The 21770-nt window shown below is 45.9% G+C and overlaps 1 protein-coding gene across 1 annotated transcript in view; it reads left to right on the top strand.

Annotated features, from left to right (window-relative positions):
- Positions 1-21770, top strand: part of LOC146812790 (uncharacterized) — a 266004-nt gene that overhangs the window by 87488 nt on the left and 156746 nt on the right. The window contains exons 12-19 of the mRNA XM_085619906.1: positions 1963-2321; positions 3264-3446; positions 13506-13650; positions 17075-17221; positions 17809-18039; positions 18133-18326; positions 19088-19215; positions 19383-19552. Of these exons, the coding sequence (XP_085476032.1) occupies positions 1963-2321; positions 3264-3446; positions 13506-13650; positions 17075-17221; positions 17809-18039; positions 18133-18326; positions 19088-19215; positions 19383-19552 (1557 nt within the window). The remainder of the gene's footprint in view (positions 1-1962; positions 2322-3263; positions 3447-13505; positions 13651-17074; positions 17222-17808; positions 18040-18132; positions 18327-19087; positions 19216-19382; positions 19553-21770) is intronic.

Raw genomic sequence — 21770 nt, 5'->3', positions numbered from 1 at the left:
AGTTTGAAGGGACATAAGGGAGTCCACTATCCTAAAAAGCTCTTTAGGAGAGGAAAGAGAGGAGGAAAGGGCCGTAAAGTATTCCTGTTTAGCCCTTATCACTTCCTGCTTATACTTCCTCATCAAGATTCTATGGGCTTCCTTGTTCCTCCAATCCCAGCTAGAATGCCAGAGCCGCTCCCGTCTCCTAACTTCCTGTCTGAGAGATCTTAGATGCTCCGAAAACCAAGGGGCAGAAGGCTTTTTTCTCGCTGAATAACGCACCCGGATAGGCGCCAACTCATCCAGTGCGTCAGTAACAGCCTTTTCAAATAGCGTTACCGCCCCCTGAACATTCTCCTCTTGAGAGACAGCCAGGCTGGAAGCCCAAGGAGCAAAGGAGCTATCCGTAATTTTCTTAAAATCCCTACGGAGTTCCATCCTGCTAGGAGCTTTATCATGCCTGTTCATAGTCGGGCAAGACACCACAAATGGGACAGCCAGGTGATCGGACCAAGAGAGAAAAAAGGGGTCCCTTACTCCCAACCTCTCATCGTTCGAAAAGATCCCGTCAAGCGTATGACCCGCTCGATGGGTAATGCCTCTGACCAATTGCGTCAATCCACAGGCTGACATAACTTCCAGCAGGGAAAGAGTATCGGTAGACTCCAGTGATTCTAAGTGATAGTTTAGGTCTCCCAGAACCGTAAGGTTTTTGCGACCGAAATAGGGTTCTAAGATGTGGAGTAGCTGATGACCGAAGTCCCCTCTGGGACCAGGGGGACGATAGATCAAAATCCCATTGAAAGTGGACTCATGAGCAGCCTTTAAAGAAAAGTACATAGCCTGAAAATTGTCTTTAGGGTCTGATAAAGATAAAGTGTGGCAGTAGAAAGTGTCTTTATACAAAATCGCCAGACCTCCTCCAACACGACCGATTCTATCCTGCCGAGACAGACAATAGCCCATAGGGACCGCTTCCACCAAATCAGGACCAGAGGAGTCCCTAGCCCATGTTTCCGTAACAAAGACCCATGAGGGTTTCCTGTCCAATACAAGCTCCTTAAAAGACGTATTGTTTTTTATCAATGAGCGAGCATTAATAAGAATGCAGTCTTCTCCCATCAGATTGATTTCAACCTTGGTGTTATGTGTTGACAAATGGGAGATAGGGGGGAGGATCAAATCTCCCGATCCTACCAGTGAACAGCCACAACCCAAAGGAAGTACAAATTTATCCGGTGCGGTCTTATGGAAACATGGGAGTCTGGAGGGTTTTAGCCTAAGTAAGTCGCTCATAGAGTATGAACGGGATGTAAAACTTTCCCTGCACTGACCTGATGTCCAGACGGGCGCAGACGGGCTGGACTCTGGCGTGATTCCGGCGTCACTGTGGCGCTCACGCTGCGCGCTAACGCTGCGCGTCATAATGACCAGTACAAATAGGGCTCCGCCCCAATCACCTGACTGCTAGAGCGCCAGGGAAGAAGAGAGCTTCCCTGAAACCAACCAACCCAAATTGGCGCCCAATACGATCCAAACGCGAGGGCCAGAGCCGCCAAAAAGCGGTGAGGGACACAATTACAGTGCAGCAGTGCGGAGGGTGAGTAAAACAGGGGAAAAGGACCTAGGCTAACCTAAAAGCAACGAAAATACAAAACAGGGAATTTTAAAAATTACAAACACGTCTTGAAGTAAGCACAGCGCGCGATGGTGTAGAACCTGGTAGACTGGCATCGGTCATATCTGAAGGGCTGTAGCCTCTTCAGGCACACCTTCAAAACTTTCATAGAGAACACCTATTTTGTAAAGTTCAGCTTTGCACAACCTCTTCTTTTGCTGACTTTATGGTTGTGGGGTATTTAATATTCTGTTGTAATTAATTTTGTGGTAGGTCTTAATTAGATGTAAATGCAGCACTTTTTAATCATCCCTCGATTTTTATATATTTCTTTACCCGTTTCATTCCCCTCTCATGCGTAGGATCTGCGGGAACAGGTTGCTTATCTTCAGCTGTCCGTGGCATCCTTGCAGGATCAGGTGAGCCAGCAAGAGGAAGAGAGGAAGGCCCTGGAACAGCGGGAGCAGCAGACTCTCGAGGAACGTGACGCTTGGGAGCAGCAGGCCCTGGAAGGACGGAAGACCATGTTGCAGAAGGACCAGCAATCCCAAGTAGAGCAGACTGCCTTAGTGCAGCGGGAGCAGCAGGCCCTTCAGAAAGTGGAAGCCTTAGAACGTCAGGAACACAAGTTACTTGAGGAACAGAACACTGTAGTCCAGGAGAATGAAAAACTGAAGGAGAACATCTGCCGTTGTAGCTCTCTGCTAGATAATCTGACAAGGTCAGTCCATTGTCAGTTTTGAACATAAGATCTATCTTCACTGATGTCTCTTGTGTTTCACCCTTCCCATGCACGTACTTATCTCATTGCTCTGTATTCTGTTTCTTACTTACAAAGAGAACATAAATACAAACCTAAAGGGAGGGAAGAAAGGGGCAGGAATCCAAGAATAAGAGAAATAAGGGACAATATGGCCCTTAACCTGTTAGGAGAGACCAGGTAAAAGGAAAAGAGAAACAGGCGTGATATTCAGAAAGAAAGGCAGTGAGGTATTAATTAGAAACATTTAACTGGGGCAGAATAATCAGACCTGAGATTCAAAGATGAATGTGTGGGGTACGAAAAGTAACAGCCTAACTAGGGCTAATGTGGCTGGGAAGCCCCACATTATAGCTCATGGCTACACAAACATGAACATATACATATCACCCACATACATAATACAGGGACAGGGCACAAAAGAGGTGATTGAGTCTCGAAACAGGCAGGAGAAGAACGGATATGTATAATAGAATAATACAGTCTGGAAGTGGATCGGGAAACCAGAAGTAGGCTTCCAATTGAGGAGTAGATCAAGGAAGCAGATGGGAATGAACTGAAAATTAGAGGACAAGCCTGGAGAAGATCTAATCAAGGAACCGGAATGAGAACAAGGACTAAAAGCAGTAGAATGGAATAGTCTTGGAAACAGACTGGAGAACCGGAAATAAAAAGTATGGAGAGAAATCTGAGAACTAAAAGGGGGGAGATGAAAATAGGGAATGAAATAGAGAGCCAGGAGGGAGAGCAGAAGAGCATAAAATAGAGATGTGAAGAAAACCCAAAATAAAAGCTCAGATTAAATGAAGAGCAAAGGATGGTAGCAGTTGCAGGTGCAAAACTTCCATGCTGGATAATCAGCATGCCAGAAACAGATGATGTATTCCTTTTTTGCTTCTGCAGTGAACATTCGGTCCTAAGCGAGGAGGCAGGGTCACTGCGCCATCGTCTGGAGCTATCTCATGAGGAAGTGCAGAGGCTGGAGCGAGCCTATACAGAACAGCAGCTGAGGGCGGATTCTGCCCAGGAGGAGAAAGAGGAGCAGCAGCGTGAAAACATGCGGACACGCAGAGATTGCGAGAGGATGTGAGTAATTACCTCTGAGTTTGCCGGTTACAAATATTAAGTGTACATGTCTTATTACCCTACAAGAAAATCTATGCATTTCCTAGGTGGGCAGGACAGGAGTTTAGCATCCATGCTCCCTAGATTTTTGTCTCTGTTTCTTACACTGCGATAGAATTACCCCAGTCCAGCCCTGCAGCAGGGATGGATAAGGGCAAATATGGAGCTTAAGCCGCAAACCCCACAAAACCCAATTTGATGTGCTCCGAGTTAAGCCTACTAAAGCAGCATCTTATCCAGCAGTGCTGACTGGCTTGCTTGGTGTTGTAGGCTCCAGAGGCAAAAAAAGCTGGCATAAGCATTGCAATCAATCTCCAATAAATGCATCTCTCTTTAGCGGTGTTGGAGAAGCTGTTGAACAAATCACCAAATCCTGGAAGTCAAGTGAATTTTGAATCCCAAACTGGAGTTTATTGGTCCAGCTTTTTTTTGGGGGGGGGGGGGCGGGGGCGGAATAATGTCCATTCCTTTTTTTTAGTTCTGTGTTGTGTACATAGGTTTTGTTGTGTTAAATTTAGCTTTGAACATCCCTGCATTTGTGTCCTCAGCCTTAACTCTTGTTGGTAACCTTTGGAGAGCCGTAGCAATGAAAGTGGTCAGTGGCTTATCAGGACTGTGGGAACTTCCCCTGGCAAGCGTTGTATGTATGGATATGTATTGGTATTTGTGCCAGCCTAACAGCTGAGCAGAGAGCATGGGGTGAAGCCTGAGATAAAATCCGTGTTCGATGACAATGAGAGAGATTCTTGATAGGGGTAGTTTCTTGTACTTGTTTCCATCAGCACAGAGGGTTTGCTTGAGCAGTATATTATTAGTTCAGTTCTGAATTGCAGGAAGTTCGTAGCAGGTCTGATGTTGCATATATTGTTCTAGGTTCTGGATGCATAGATTGAGAAGGTCTCCTTTCTGTTCCTTTTTGCATTCCTCTGTTTCCCGTCTATTGATGACCTTGATCCTTCTGAGGTGCTGCCTGCCTGACGTGCCATTTCTGGTGACCTTGTACAAGTGGCTGCTGACCTTTAAGATGGTGTTGGCTTGGAGAGGGATCCCATGCAGTTCTTTACATTTTTAGGGTGATGCAGTGAAACTACTTACTGCAGTGTGTAAGGTGTATTTCATGGAGCCTAATGTGGGGTCTGGTAGCCCTTTGAGCAGTGGTTTACCTCCATCCAGGTAAGATATGACTAAGGCTTACAGCCTTGTTGTTTCTGGGGAGGAAGAGTTTTGCTTTTGGCTGGAGAGAGAGTTGGTACAATGCTTCTTAGTTTTGTTAGCAATTGAAGCATAGACGTGCATCAATGGTGCGACCAGCTGATTTTTGCATTGGCTTAATGCTGTGGTATGAAGTTGTCCAAGTTAATTTTCGATATCCAGGATTATCCAGTATTAGGGGTGTCTTTCATAGATTCACATGCCTGAATCATTCCCCGTCGTCGAGACGGGAGCCTCCGGTACATAAAAAAGTAATGTCCTATAGACATACATAGAGAAAAATAGGCCTAAGGGCCTCCCCTTAGTAGCCTATCCTAGTCCTTATGTAAAAAGGACCAAACTCTTAGAGCCAGCCAATCAGCTGTCGCCTCCCTCTAGAACCTTCCTGACAGGAGCCTCAGTCCCTCAGATTTTCTACCGCACGTTGTGATAGGGAGTCTCCAGCCTGAGTTCTCCTCAGGATTTCTTTCAAACCAGATTGTTCACTTTTTAAGTGACTTAATTCTTCAAGGACTTGAACGCAGATCACTTCAGGCCTCTTATTACTGCAGTGAGTGTTTATTTCTTCTAAAACCCCTGGCATGTCTGAATCCCAGAAGAAAGCCCTTTTCAGGGCCTGCTCTTCATGTGGGAAGAAGAGGCTACATGTGGACGACAAGCATGACCTCTGCCTATATTGCCTTTATCCCGACCACGTGCCTAAGGACTGTAAAATATGTAGGTCTTTCCCTCACAAGACCTTGAGAGACAGAGAGGGTCGTCTGCTTATCTGGCTGGACAGGCTTAAGGACAGGGAGAGTGTGGTATCCTCAGAGGGAAGCTTTTCCAGAACCTCTGAAGTCTCCCTGAAGAGGCCGAGAGTGACGTCTCCTGGCCCCTCAGACGCTCCTCCTATGAAGACACACAAGAAGTCTTCAGAGGCAAGATCTTCAAAATCTTCAGTGTCTGACAAGGACTCTCTGACTTTTAAGAAGCCTACCCTGTCGGCCAGCAAAATTGCGACACCCTCCTCAGCGTCGTCAGTCTTCTCGTCGACGACGACCACCCCTTCGTCGTCGTCAGCAGGTACACCTATTTCGTCTGTTATACTGCTAAAACCGTCGTCGACGTCCAAGACATCGTCGACGACGAAGATTGTCCCGTCGACGACGACATCGTCGATGAGGAGCCCCCCGTCGACGGAAGAGTCGACGACGAAGACGTCGTCGACGAAGGCCATGCCGTCGACGACGGTATCGTCGACGGGAACGTCGTCGTGGTCCATGGGTATTTCTGAGCCATGGAGAAAATCCGAACTAGTAGGAATGTCGTCTATGGCCCTACCACCGTTAACAACAGCACGGAAGACTGCAGGGGATCCTGTACAGGGTTCTGGATCTGGCAGACTGACCAGAACACAGATTACACCAGAAACAACGTCTCCAAGTAAGGTGCAAACCAATTTGCCTATGGAGATTCTTCAGAGTGAGGAATCGGAAGAAGAACTCTTTGATCAGGCTACTTCCCCTTCTGAGCTGCACGTCAAATGTCATAGCACTGACGAAGAGCAGGAGGAGACGAGTGGCCAGGAACGCCCCGTCTGGGAACAGGTTCGCACGGAGGTCAACCCGATGGTATGCCTTCCCCTGTCGATTGTTAATGACCTCAAGTACCTTATCCGGGACTACAAGCAGCGTTTCCCGGAATCGCCAGCACTGGACACAGGGGGCCCGGTGCCTACTACAAATCCACCAACGACAACCCCAAAGCAAACACGACCAGCTACTCAGGTCTGCCACGAGAAACTGCCACCTCAGGTGATAGTCATCGGATGAGGAGGCTGAGGAGATGGAAGAGGGGGAGGTCCAGGAAGACCAGACGGGACCAGGATGAGGAGGAGGAGTATGTGGCATCCTCCCCAGCTTCCCCACAACCGCGCCAAGCTGATTCACCGCCAGTGGATATTGGCGGTTTTCATGAGATCGTTGAACGAGCCGCGACGCGGTTTCATATGGTCATGGAATCGACGGAGACTGAGTGCTTCTTGCATGACTTCAAGGAGCAGACGAAGAAGACGACGAAGTCAATCCCAATTATTGACTTTCTCTGGGACCAGGGAAAGAAACTAATGCTGACGCCGGCCTCTGTACCTGCGGTTGTTCCACGCCTGGATAAAAAGTACAAGGCCCCATCCACGGCGCCAGCTTGCCTTAATGGACACCCGAAACCGGATTCGGTCGTGACCCAGGCGGCCCAGAAGAATTCTCGTAACCCTTCCTCTCCTCTGTCAGCCCCACCAGACAAGGAGGGCAGAAAGTTGGACACAATTGGCAAAAGGTTTTCGACCACTTCGGCAATGACCATCAAGGTGGCCAACTCCATAGCCCTGTTAGGGCGTTATAACCGCCAACTTTGGGAGGATATAGCCCCATATATAGCGGAGCTGCCAAGCGCAGTTCAGGAGGAGGTCAAGGCACTACTTTCTGAGGGCCAAACCTCGGCGGCCGAGATCATTGATTGTGCCATAGATGTGGCCATGACACGCTTTCGTCAACTGGCTGGGGCTGCAGTCCTGCGCCGTCAGGGATGGCTGAAGGCAACATCGTTCAGGCAGGAAGTGCAGACGAAGGTGCTGGACATGCCCTTCGACGGACAACATCTTTTCGGAGATCAAATTGACGAGGCGCTCCAAGCTATCAAGAAGGACACTGATACGGCTAGAGCGCTTGGAACCTTGCAGGCAAGGAATCAGTCCTTTCGGGGCAACAAATCTAGAGGCCAGTCCTCCTACAGAGGATCCTACCAGAATAGGTCCTCGTATTCCTTCCAGAATAAAACCCGGTACCAGCAGAAGCAGCAACAAGGTCGGCAGTCTTCTTATGGAAGATCTAACTTCAGGGGTAAAAACCAGAAGAGGGGCACCGGCGGACGCCAGTGACCAGTTACTCCAGCCAGTCCAGCGACTATCTCCCTCATCAAAGATTGGAGGAAAATTGACCCATTTCCTGGAAAATTGGCGCCTCATCACCACGGATCGATGGGTACTCCAATTACTGAGATTCGGCCATTCCCTAGAATTTACCACCATCCCACCTGCAACCCCTCCCCGCAGGTTCCCACACAAACATCTGCGACTGCTACTCCGAGAAATATCGGAGATGTTGAAGAAAGGAGCGATCGAGCGGGTTCCATCGGCTCAGAGGGAGAAAGGATTCTATTCCCGCTTCTTTCTTATACGCAAGAAGGAGAAGAAGTGGAGGCCCATTCTAGATCTCAGGGCACTCAACTCTTTCCTGAAGAGTCAGTCGTTCAGGATGGTGACGCTCCAAGAAATACTAGGCATTCTAGAAAAAGGAGATTTCATGACATCTTTGGATCTTCAGGATGCCTACTATCACATCCCGATACTCAGGGGGCACAGAAAGTTTCTACGTTTCGAGGTGGCAGGACAGCACTACCAATTCAAGGTCCTGCCGTTTGGGCTCAAATCCGCTCCGCGGATTTTCACCAAGTGCCTTTCACCTGTGGCAGCTTTCCTTCGTCAAATGGGTCACCAAGTCTTCCCCTACCTCGACGACTGGCTGGTAAAGGCACCGACAGCTGCAGGCGCAACCAAATCCTCCAACGCCTGTACCAATCTTTTCCAACATCTAGGATTGACTCTGAATCTTCAGAAATCCTATATGTCCCCAACAAGAAGCATCACCTTCCTCGGGCGACCTTGAATACGGAATGCGCGAGGGCATTTCCTTCAGAAGAAAGAAAAAACAAGATAATATCTCTGGCCACGGCGGTGGCATCAAGGAAGTCCCTAACAGTTTGCACCTTCAAATCACTCCTAGGAATGAAGTCTTCTTGTATACTCCTCATCCCTCACTGCAGACTTCGGATGCGTCCATTGCAAGAAGCACTCACGAACCAATGGACTCAGAGTACGGGTTCGTTCGAAGACATTGTGGGGATAACATCGCGAATATCCAAGAGCCTCGAATGGTGGAAGGATTACAGGAATCTGTCTATGGGTCTGCCATTCCTGCTTCCAGCAGCGCCGCTGGTGATCACCACCGATGCATCTCTGGTGGGCTGGGGAGCTGTCCTTCAGGACCTCCGAGTAAGCGGCAAATGGTCAGATCAGGAGCAGCATCTCCATATCAATCTTCTGGAGTTGAGGGCTGTGTATCTAGCGCTACAAGCCTTTTTACCACGCATCCAGAACTCCCAGGTGCTCGTCAGAACGGACAACACCACGACGATGCACTATCTCAACAAACAGGGAGGAACGCGTTCGCTCACTCTATCACGCGAATCGCAAAAGATCTGGAACTGGCTTGTTCTCCATGGGATCACTCTCAGAGCGGACTATGTCCCGGGCAAGGACAACACCATTGCAGACGCCCTAAGCAGACAGAAATCCCTCTCCCACGAATGGGAGCTCGACGAGAATACGCTAACGCACATATTCTCAGAATGGGGAGTCCCAGGAATCGACCTGTTTGCCACCAAGGAGAACGCCAAATGCCCAAACTACGCAAGCTGGCATCCCCAACCAAGGTCACTCGGAAATGCCTTTTCCATAGGCTGGTTCAGCGTATTTGCGTACGCTTTTCCGCCGTTCCCGATGATTTCCAGGGTCCTCAGGAAGATGAAGGCGGAGCCTTGTACCCTGATCCTAATTGCCCCGTTCTGGCCGAGGCAGCACTGGTTCTCGGACCTTCATCGCCTCTCCATCAGGGCACCGATTCTTCTGAAACAACACCCGAACCTGCTGACAATGTCCAAAGGGCAGGTGCAATTCCCGAACCTACAATCGCTCAGGTTATCGGCCTGGCTCCTGAGCACAGAGAGTTCTGTCATTTAGACATCCCGCAGGACTGCAGGGACGTGCTGGCAAAAGCGAGGGCGGACAGTACCAACAAAACCTACTCTCTCAAATGGAAACGCTTCTGCGTATGGTGTTTGGAGAAACACCTGAGACCACTCCATATCACACCTGAACAGATATTGCCATATCTACTACACTTGGCACAGTCGGGATTGGCGCATGCATCCATAAAGGTGCATCTGGCGGCCATTTCACGTTTCACCAGGACTTACAAAGGCCCGTCTCTCTGGTCCAGTAGGCTTATCAAACAGTTCCTCAAGGGACTATATAGGTCCTTCCCAAGACCTAGACGGGTCCCACCGACGTGGCACCTCAACTTGGTCCTTAACCAACTCATGAAGCACCCGTTTGAGCCCATTCATCGAGCTTCCATCAAGTACATCTCATGGAAAACGGCTCTGCTGCTCGCTCTAACATCTGCCAGGAGAGTCAGCGAGCTACAAGCTCTCTCCATTCAGGAACCCTTCATGCAGTTCAAACAGGACAGGGTGGTGCTGAGGACAAATCCCAAGTTCATACCGAAAGTGCCTTCAGACTTTCACCTCAACGAGCCGGTGGTTCTACGTTCCTTCTTTGCAAACCCTACCACGGCAGCAGAAAGGACGCTCCACTCTCTGGACCTCAAAAGGTGTCTTAAGTTTTGCATAGACAAAACAAAGAGCTTCAGGAAGTCATCACAGCTATTTGTGGCCTACAGTAGGCCAAGGTTGGGTATGCCTCTAACAAAACAGAGCATCTCACGGTGGATCTCCTCAGCGATAGCATTCTGCCATGACGGGGCCGGACGGCCTTTAAGAGACGGGGTGGAAGCGCTCTCCACCAGAGCGATGTCCACATCAGCAGCGCTGTTCGCTGGAGTGCCGATTTTGGACATCTGTAGAGCGGCGACGTGGAAGTCACCGCACACCTTCTCCAGACACTACTGCCTGGATGCCGAACTTATGAAGGATGCGGCAGTGGGCCAGGCGGTGCTTCGCCATCTATTCCAGTGAGGTGAGCCTTCCAACATCCCGCCATCCTGGTATGCACATCTTTTGCTGATATAATGTTTTAACGTATGCCAATGTTTCAAACTGATATGGTAATATGTGTATTATCTAAAACGACTATATGGCATGTTACATCAGAAATGTGCATAATGTGTTGCTGACTACTCTGATTCAGGCATGTGAATCTATGAAAGACACCCCTAATGCTCAGGTACCAACTAGCTCACCGAAAACCGGACGACCGGGCTCAGGCGGCGGCAATGGTATGGGAGGTGATGGTGCAGGCCCTGCGAGATAGCCCAGCCAGTGGGGAGGAGGGTGAGAACTCTGGGGAAGCAGCGGACAAAGTCGTACCCCTGGCCCCCCTGCCAAGCACGCACTTTTAGGGACTACTGCATTTTTCCTGTTACCCGCCACACATGCTATATGTTCCTGACTAGGCGCAATAGGGAGGGCACTAGGGAGGGGTGGGTGGAGGGGGAGTTTCCAAGTTTAAGGTTTTCTGAAAGTAGATTGTAAGTTCTGTGGGTATTTAGGGGAGCAGAGGGACAGCGATCAAAAGCGGGCAGCGGGGTTCTTCACCGGAAGTATGCTCCTGACAGTTTCGTATTGATGTGCCATGTGTCTATATGTACGGCTGTGTATACTACACGGATTAATGATTAAGGGGGGGACGGGAAACCTGCATTATTGACATGCATCCTGATTGCTGTACGTTGTATTTGGTCCTGCAATAAAAATGGTTTGACAAAAAAAAAAATGAAAGACACCCCTAATACTGGATAAGAAACGTGTTACTTACCTGTAACAGCAGTTATCCAGTATTGGTGTCTTTCATAGATTCACATGCAACCCTCCCGCCTCCCCTGGAAGGACTCACGTCTCTCTCTAACTATATTACGCCTACCTAGCTTGGTGCGGTAGAAAATCTGAGGGACTGAGGCTCCTGTCAGGAAGGTTCTAGAGGGAGGCGACAGCTGATTGGCTGGCTCTAAGAGTTTGGTCCTTTTTACATAAGGACTAGGATAGGCTACTAAGGGGAGGCCCTTAGGCCTATTTTTCTCTATGTATGTCTATAGGACATTACTTTTTTATGTACCGGAGGCTCCCGTCTCGACGACGGGGAATGATTCAGGCATGTGAATCTATGAAAGACACCAATACTGGATAACTGCTGTTACAGGTAAGTAACGCGTTTCTTACGTTTGTGGTTGCTAGGTGGTATTGGTGACCAGGTGTAATTCTGTTTTACTCTGGTTGAGTATAAGGTGTATGTGTTTAAGATAGGTGTGTGACACCAATTTCTAAATGTTCTTCAGTCTTGTAGGAATAGCAAGGTTAGCCACACAAACCCTAGTGCTAAAAAATGACCCCAAGGAAACCAATGGCCTCCTTAAAATGCAAATTTCTTCCCAGGTTCCTAAGGATATTGAATGACCATATTCCTTCACCAGCTCTATGAGATTGAGGCACTGTTTGAGTTACTTGATGTTGACAGCTGAGATGTATAGGTAGAGTTGTGTGTCATGTGTGTATTGATTGAAGATGATGTTGGTCAATTGGATTCCATTGTACAGGAAAGAAACCTTGAACTGTATGAGTGGTGTTGACTCCAGGAACGTTACATTTCTTCCAGTCCATCACAGGGTAGCAACTAGATGCCCAGACTACCCCTTAAAAAGTTGCAGTCCCCAATCTGCCACCATCTTCTAGCCCTGCCACTCCTCTTGCTGGCCCAACCCAGTAATCCCTATCCCCAGACCCTTTCCCTTCACTTCAATTTGTCAACCATGATCCTTTATCCCCTCTTCCCCTCTTGCCCACTTTACCTCTCCTCCTCTTCTTCTTCACTAGACACTGTGAAACCTCCATTGTGTACAACAATGGCTACTTTGTGGATAGATTTTCGGCTGTATAACTCACACACCTGCACGCACTCATGTAAGTACAGGCATTCAGATATAGCTCCCTGAGGGCACCACCTGGCAACCCATATTTTCCCTGTCAGTGCTCCTCAGTCGCGCAATCTAAAATTATCAGTTTAAGATGAAGAAATCTGGAAATGGGCACTACTTGAAAGTGAGAAGTAGCTCACAGATTGCATATGTTATTAAAGACTGGCACAAGGATTAGAAATGGAAAAAAGACAGACAGAGAAAGTATACCCAAGCACACAGGGGCATTCTTTTTTCATTGAAAGCATTTCTGCAGAATTTCAGTATTTTTCTTCCGAGGTGCTTCCTTGATGAGGAAGAAATCTCAATTTCTTTGGAACTGATTCCAGTCTGAGCTCTGAGCTGATCTCAGACCTGGCTTTGAGACTGTTTTTATCCTGTCTGTCGTAGATGCCTGAATGTGAACCACAGTTCCCTTTTCTTCCGACTTGTCACCTTATTTTACTGTTCCTCATCCATATCTTTCCTTTTTCTTGTGCTCCTTCACCATTTTGCTCCCTGTTCCCCTCTCCCTCTCATTGTGTTATCTGTTCATTCTTTACCTGCCAATGTTTCTTTTTTATTTTCCTTTATTACTTTCACTTTTTTTCATGAATCCTTACCCTCTTGACTTGCTTTTCTTCCTCTGATTATTAATTTTTCATTGTCTATCTCCTCGCGTTGTTTCTTCTTTTTTTGTTTTCTTATGATCTTTTTTTGGTTTTTACTTTAAATATCTTGCTATGTTACATTCTTTGTCTGTTGTTCCCCCTTCTTTCTCTTTTTCCCACCTTTCATTCTTGCTTTTTCTGTCTGCTCTTTAATTGTATATCCTTCCCCCACACATTTTCACGTGGTCTTCTGTTGCTTTTTCTTTTCACTTTGCTTCTGACTGTTTTTCGAGGTTTTCATCCTTTTCTATCTGTTGCTCTTATATTTTTTTTATCTTTCTTGCCCTCTCCCTCCTTCTCTTTCTTCCACACTTCTTTTCTGTCCTGCTCTCCTATCTATACCCCTGTTACAGTCAGAAATTATTGGATACTCTTGAGATGAAGAACTCCTCACTGAAGAAGGAGCTGGCATCTATGAGCGAACTGCTGAAAAAATCGCAGCTTGAAGGGGAGCTCGCCAAGCAAGAACAACAGGAGCTGGAAGCTGCCCTGCGCAAGGTACCAAGATACTTTTTCTGCCTGGTGCAGATTTTTTGCTCCTTGAAGGTTGACTTCTCTGAGGCAACCAGCAGGATGGTGCTCTTTTTGATCTCTTCCCCTCTGAAGATGTGTGGTTGTTGAAGTTTTTGCCCAGTCAGATGTCTAGAACGGGGAAGGAGGGTGACGTGCAATGAGTATGAACTATCCATGCTAGCCTGGGGTTAATAGAATAGCACACAGGAAATTCTAGGTCTGATCTCTCACTCTAATTGGTCAGCACAGATCTGATCTGCAGTAACGCAACATTTTAGTATGGCTAAAAATATTTTTTTTAAATGTTGGGCTTTAAAGCTTCTTGCATCATAGCATATTGAAAAAAGTTGTTTATATCACTTTTAAAATAAATTTTAGCCATATCGCACAGCAGCAACATTGCTCTACTGTATGGCTAAAAAACATTGGGTAAGACAATAGCTCTCACATAGGCAAGACCTATTGGCTTTGCCAATGCTTGTTTATACAGTGCGGTGCAGGCCTAGAAACCACAATGTCTATATTAGGTGTGCATGTTACAATTGTTGTGTTCTGTCCATGCGGCCCATATCTTCTGCTGTATAGTGTGAGCATCTCTGAACAAGAATATGACCTCTTCAGTTTGGTCACGTTAATCCATGCCTTGGCACTACTCAGAGTTAGGGGGCTCTGTTCGAGAGCCAGTGTTGTGTGATGCCACATTTTGCTAACAAGAATCCCATCTACTCCATGGTGCATCCGCCTCATAAACCCTCCTACCCTTCGTGACATATAGGAGAAATATTTGTGGCTTGGGCTCCGGAGGACTGTATCTGACCCTGGTGAGTCTCTTTGGAATCGTTCCCTTATACGTCTGTTTATGACAGCACAACCAGACCATATGAAAGAAATCAGCCACTTCATTTTGGCACTTAGAGCAGTTTGGAGATTCTCTCTTTTCCCTATTCCATAGTCTGCCAAGTGTACAATATGTGTGGTAGAGGCATTTAACTTGTATATGGTGATTTCCTGTGGAGATGGCCATCTTTGGAGGTGGCATTTTGAACTCTTTCGAGTTAAACCACATATTTTTCATGGTTTGTTCTCAGTTGTGCAAATTGCAAGGGGCATTCTCTACAAGAAAATGGTAAATAAGGCAAATCCCCTGTTTCTCTAAGAGTTCCGTGACATCCCATGCCTTCATGGGGCTAAATTCTCAGAGAGCTAACAGCATTTGTGATATCAGTCCAGAGCATGTCTTAGTTGTGAATGCCTAAAAACCTGAAATTTTTACAGCAAGAACTCTGTTGTCAAATAAGCAAAGGAACTTAAGGTATTACAGTAAGCAATAAGATCCTAGTGTCTCATCCCCTTGAGGGCGGGTACCTCAGATAGCCAGGAGCTGTGCCAAAAGGTGTGGAAATAACGTGTGTTAGGTTCCCATCCCATTTAATCTATCATAAAGTGCTGTACCAGCATTTTAGGAGGATTCTTGTTGCTTGCGGTAAAGTTGGTGGTATTTGACAGCCACAAAGGCATCCCAGTAAGACGTTTATGCCCCTGTAGTTCCAATTCCAGTCTATAAGCTGAGTTAGGAACTGGTGCCTAATAACCAGCCATTGACGACTAGAATACAAACTCCTCCATCATACACAAACTCAATAAATTTGTTCATTGACACTTTGTGTTGCTCCCCAGCCAAGTGTCTGGCGCCTCGACCAGCCAAGCGGCCATAGGTGAAGGACGTGCTTCTGCACAAATGCGCTGTTAGCGATTTCAGGTATAAAACTGAGTCAGAGGTCTCCCACAGGCACCCAGGACTCTAACCACTCAGTGAGAGACTGCTTGGAGCTTGAGCCCTCTGGCCCTTCGTGCATACCCATCAATCTAAGAGGTCTTCACTCATGTCTTCTGCCTTTTCTTTACTGTGATTAAGTATCAAGATCACATTTTAAAGAGTTTGGAGTGAGTCTGTAGCATCAAATATACAAACGTCAGCCTCTGTGGCATGCACAGCTACACTTTGCAGGTCCTGCCTGAGTAGTGGCATGTCTAAACAGACTTCTCTGATTCTACCCTCCAATGACGATCTGGTCTCATGAGTCGATTTCAGAATGTCCGCTGCCATTGTGTTGGAGGAGAGCTTCAGTAATTCAGTCTTTGTCTGCATTTTGGACTGTTCTGCTGTGGCAAACCCTTTAGCTTTGACCAATCTAAAAATACGTACATATTTTTGCAAGAAATAGCTATTCAAGGATGCCTATATAATGCAGCAACTAATAATTCTGCCTAACTATATGTAAATACATGCAGCAGCCTGAAAACTAGGTTGGTGATTAGTTTCTTTCAAAATGAAATGTATGCAACAAACATTTGCAACTTTAGCTAAACTATCATGCAATTTTAGGTACAAAATTTGTGATGCATCATTTAGTAAAATGTATTTGATGTATGCCAATATACAAATAATCCAGTAAGCCATGTAGATATCATATGATGTTAAATGAAAGCAAGAAAAAAACCTCAAAACATTGTTTTCAAGCACATGATGGCTGCTCCAGTGTCATGGTATCCATGCTCAGTGAAAGGAAAAATCAGGCAGTGACACTTTCCATGCTTGTTAGGTGCACCCCTTTATTCTCTATTTTTCAGTTAAATGCTTTTTCTGTGGTGGTGTTTTGGCATCAGTGAAATGTACTTTATTGTGTCTGATTTTGTTTGCTGAAATACAAAAGTGAGAAAATGTCTTCTCTGGTAAAGCCTTTATTTGTAAATTACTTTCAATTATTGAAAATAGATGTTTAAAATACATGTTCCGGAACAAGCACACACGGCTATTGTTTATGACTATCAGAGCAAATACTATGATGATATGATGGGGAGCTCCTCACTAATCAGTTATTAATTATATTACACTTTGTAAAGACACAAATAGATTACCAATAACACACAAACATGGACAATAAGGAGTAATGGAATACTGTGAGGTTTTGTTAAGTGAGAAGTGCCTTCTGCCTCAGGATTTCAGGAAGCCATGTCACTTCTCTCTTTATTGTTTCAGTTAGAAGTCTCTTTCTATGCCACTCAAATGCACTACAACTGGTTTGATTTAATTAGTTGCATTCATCAGAGAATCATTGAATGTTGTCTCCGTTAGGCATGATTTATATTGTAAAGTATTTTCATAATTCATGCACTTAAATATTTGAATAACTATGAACTTCGAGAGAATGTCCATGATCGAGAACTAGGATTACAATAATGTTAAATCAGCACTTCTGTGTTCTCTTTAAATCTACATATGCATTCTGTGGTGGAAAACAGATCTGTCTGAAGCTCTAAATCACTCCTTGTCCCCCTTTATAATAAAACTGCTCCCTGAAGTTGCATCTTCAAATCTTCTGACTTTCTTCTCGATATTTGCTGATAGGCTGAGCAGTCAGTCACAGAGCTGACAGTGGCCCAGGCACGGATGAAGGCTGAAGCATCTGATCTGCGTGATGCGGCAGATAAGATGGGGGCAATAAGTGAGGCTCTGGCACAGGATAAGGTGCAGCTCAACCAGCAGCTGATGCAGGTGATCAAGGGCTGAACTCTGGATTCCTATGGGAAGATGAATTCTTAGAGGAGCCCATGCCACATTGCCACATTGCTTGCATGCACGCTGTTTCTCTCTGTTTGTTTGTGTGTGTCTCCCACTTATGTGCTGTCTTTTTCTTTTTTCTGTCTCTTTAGAAGTATGTTTCCTTATTCTCGTCTCTTTCGTAGAAGAAAGTAACTGCTTTTTTATAGCTCCGTGGTACTTCTGATTAATATTATCAGGAATGTTTACAAATCAGCACAATTCTGTTTTTTGGAAAAGGCATGTAATTACTAGAGTGCCTCAAGTTGTGAAGTCCCCTTTGAGATAGTAGCATTTCACATTGTTCCCTTTTCTTCACTCTATTTTATAACCTGTAGCTGTCCTGTATGTACATACTGGAAGGGTGATACATTCTTAGGAAAGATAGCTACTGATTTCTCAAAGTAACAGCAAACAGATCAGAATGTTGTTTATTTAATACAATGTCCATCCATTCATGTCTTCCCTCTTACTACTTCTAATTCACCTTTGTGATTTGTGCGCATGCATTTACTTTCACTTCTTCGTATATTCTCCTTCAGATGGAGCTTGCACATAATGCCCTTCTTGTGCAGCTACAAGAATCTGACCGCACACAGGCCTCTCTCTGGGAGGATTTGAGCCATTCAGAGAAAGAGAAGTCTACAATCACCGCTGAAAACTTGCAACTAGAACGGTCACTACAACATGCAGATAAGACCAAAGAAGAGTTGGAGGTGGAGATGAGCAGTCTGCGGGCTGAGTTACAGGAGACTGAAGAAAAACTGAGAAAGGTGAGTGGGAAGGGCAGCTATGGATGGAATAGACATGCAGACTAAACCTTTGTCCCGATTGTTCACTCTTTCTTGCTTGCTGTCTCTCCACAGATGTGCCGCCAGCAAGATGCCTATAGCCTTCAGCTGGAGGAGTCACGCCAGGAGTCATCATCTCGCCTTGAGACACTCGAAAAGCTGTTGCGGCAGCAAGAAGCAGAGGCGAGGGAGCGAGCTCGGTTGGAAGTACAACTTGGTTCAGTGGATCGGGAGCGGAAAAGCCTGGAGGAGCAATTTAGCCGTGTCAGGTAGATCATGCACACATAGGAAACCTAGATGTAGGAACTTATTCTTGTCTGTGCTGCCCCTTTTTCTTGCCATCCCCGTCTTTCTTTACTCCCTACACCCCAACCTCTTTTGCCTTTTTTTTACATATTGTCCTCAGTTTCTGTATTCTTCATTATCTGCTTGCTTTCCTGGTTTTCAATTGTTTTTCCACCTATTCCCTTATTATAAAATCTTTGTCACTTGTATCCATTTCTAGTACTTGCCTCATCCCCTCCTGTCTAGGTTTCCCTTTGCCCATATTCTCCTCCTTTTTACGTCTTTAGTTTTTCTTGCACTTGCATGTAGTCTTTCTCTTTCTCCATTCATGCTTCCTGCTCCCTCTGGTTATTCTCTTTTCTCACTTGTTTGTTAATTCTCTTGCTTGCTTCCAATGTTTCTTTTTATCATTTGTTCTTGTTTCTAGTGTACATGCTATCTTTGTCTTGGTTGCTCCTTACCTTTCCTTTCGCCAACACATTTTCTATTTTTTTGCCTACATTTATTCCTTTGTTCTGTTTCTCTAACACTATTTGTCCCTGTTGTCTATTTTTTCCTTTCTCACCCTCCTTTTTGCTCCTATGGTCTCCCATGATATATTCTTCTTTTTACAGTCTCCTTTCTCTCGCATTGTCTTTTTTCATTCTTGTTTGTTTCTCCATTTCTTTTTCTTATTTTGTTGTTCGCCCCTTTTTTTCTTGTTTGTCTGCCTTCCTCTTGGAAATGCTGTTTCCCTCCCCCTCAGGTCAGCAAAGGAGTCCCTTGAGACCAGTCTTTTCCAGGCTCAGGAGCAGGTGTCTCAACTTGAGATTGCCCGAAGTCAGCTAGAAACTACTGTCCAGACTGCCACTCAGACCAAGGAAGTCATCCAAGGTGAGAAAAGGGTGGGGAGCTGCCATCAGGGGAAAGTAAAGATGCATCTACCATTTAGACAATCAGGGTGCAAGATGCTAAAGTGGAGACTCCTTTGCTTGTTGACATGATCTTTAGATCTGGATAGATATGATTTAACTTCTGCTTCACATAATCCTTCTGTGCAGGAGAGGTCAGCTGTTTGCAGAGTGAACTAGAGGCACAGAAACTAAAAGCAGATCAGCAGCGGGCAGCTCTAGAACTGGACCTCTCCCGCCTCCAGCAGCAACACCAGCAGGAACGTATCGAACTCCAGAAAAGCCATGAGGAGGATATAGAAGGACTGCAGAAAGAGCAGGTACAGATGTTTGGGGAAGAATAGACACAATTGACCATGAGAGTCTACGGTCTCTTATTATATATGCAGAGTTGTGAGAGTCTGAGTATGATCCTCTTCTGTCGCTGTCAAACGCTACAGGGTTGACAGTTAATTAACTGTGTGGCACTCTTTTCTATATTGCATAGTACAATGTGGACAGAGTGAATGGAGTGTGACCTTCTTTCTCTGTTACTCTGTACTGTGGAGAACTGTATGTGTGAGTTGGGGGGGGGGGGCTGCTCTCCAAAATATAGAGAAAATTAAAAGAGAGTGGATAAGGTTGTGGTATTTTAGATGTGATTTCCTTTCGAGCGACTGTAAATCTCAGTAAAATACAGGTTAAAATGCAGCATTTGTCACCCTTTGTACTACTTTGTTTCATTTTTAGGTCCAGTTTACCAGACAGCACAAGCTGTCTGGTTGCACAAGACCTATTCGCAGCTTACCCCAAGGATTTACAGTGCTTGCTTCTTATTTCATGGCGTGCCTTGTTCCTCCCCTCGAGCAAAGCCTCTTTGTTTGTGTCCTCCTTCTGCTCAGTTTTAATTAACTACAATTTTTTGTTGAGCACTCCACATGTGCATGTGTTTTCCAGCTGTCTCCCTTGTGTACTTCTCTCTACACCAAGCAACTCTCTCTCGTACATGCGTTTCTTTCCCCACCCCACTTTCTGTGTTGCCTATGGTGTTCTCTCCCTCTTGCGCTTGTCTTCGTGCTCCCGCCGCTCCGGGGTGTAGATCCTCTTTTTTTGTAGTAGGTTTCATTTTTGAGTCTGGGCCTTTTTCACCCTCCTAACCTATTCACCCCTCACCCCCTGTATTCCTTACTCCCTTCATTTTAGCGCCCACTCGCCTCACCCTACTAGTTAGCTGAGCAGTTGTGCCTGTTACCTCAGTGTTTGTGGTGCTCCTATTTTCTCATCTGCTTTGCTACATATTTGAGCCCAATGAGCCACAATTCTCTGTTGTCTCTAGTTGACAAGGAAAGGGACAAAGTCAATAAAGCGTGGCCCCCTTCTATTTCCATTTTGCTGTGCAGAGGGAAAATAACTAATGTACCATGTGCCCCTTCTGTCTCTATTATGTCATGCAACAGAAACAGTTTAGTGTGGGTCCCTTCTTTCTATGACACTGTTCTGTGGGGGCAGAACCAAATGGCCATAGTCAGTGAAGCCTGGTAGTGGGGGCAGAATCAATGGAGTGTTGCTCCTTTCTGTCTCTATTAGACCATGTAGCAGGGCCAGAGTCAGTCGAGTGTACCTCCTCTTTCACTTTTTACACAAATGAAATGGAGACAGAGTCCCATAGGTCTCCACTACACTGGGCGGTATGAGCAGAGCCAATTGATTGGTTTTACTTCTGTAAAAAAGTGAAGTTGGGACAATATCATTGACGTGTTGGTCCTTTCTGTCTCTATTGCGTCTTGCAGCGGACATAGAATTTAGTTTCCGCCTATCTTTCATACCATGCTCTTTTCTGTCTCCATTACACTGGGAAGTGGGTGGAAATCAGTCAACTGTGGGTTCCTTCTGCAATGTGCTCTGGGGACAGGGCCAATGGAGTGTGGCAGGTTCTGTTTCTGTTACAAAATGGAGGGGGGGGGGAGTAAATAAGCTGTCATTATTGCAGCTTTTAATGGAGAAAGGCAGGTAAGTGTGGCTTCCTCCTGTCTGTTACACCTTGCAGTAACGGTTACACTGTGATATTGGTGAAGGCTGAGAAAGCCCTAGCCACTTCAACCTCTTTTATACATTTTGCTGGGACCATATTTCTTAAATGATGGGTTATCCTGAATCCGGCTCTTTCTTTTTCAGCTGAAATGCAAATGTTGCACTGTGAGAACTTTGCAACGGATGCAAAATACCCTGATAATTCACAAAAAAGTAAATCCCTACCCATACAAGTCCTTCCGTAAACAAGTACGGATTTGCAATTTTTTTTTCCACCAACATTTCTAGTAGTTTGGTGCAGACCAATGGCCGTAACAAGTTGTAAGAAAATATTCAATCTGGAGTCCTAAAGAGGACAATCTAAAATGCTCAAGCATGAACCTAATTAGGATTGAACACCCACCAGCTGGCCATGGACTGGCAGGGTTTCAGGATGGTACAAGCTAGTGTCTTTAAGACTGATGACTGTCTGGCTGCCATCAGGATGCAATATAAAACGATGCCATTCCTGTCTTTTTCACCTGTTCT

Source organism: Triturus cristatus, chromosome 7 (genome assembly GCF_964204655.1).
Source record: "Triturus cristatus chromosome 7, aTriCri1.1, whole genome shotgun sequence".
Taxonomy (NCBI): Eukaryota; Metazoa; Chordata; class Amphibia; order Caudata; family Salamandridae; genus Triturus; species Triturus cristatus.
The sequence above is the reverse complement of the archived record's forward strand: the minus strand, read 5'-3'. Positions and strand labels throughout refer to the sequence as shown.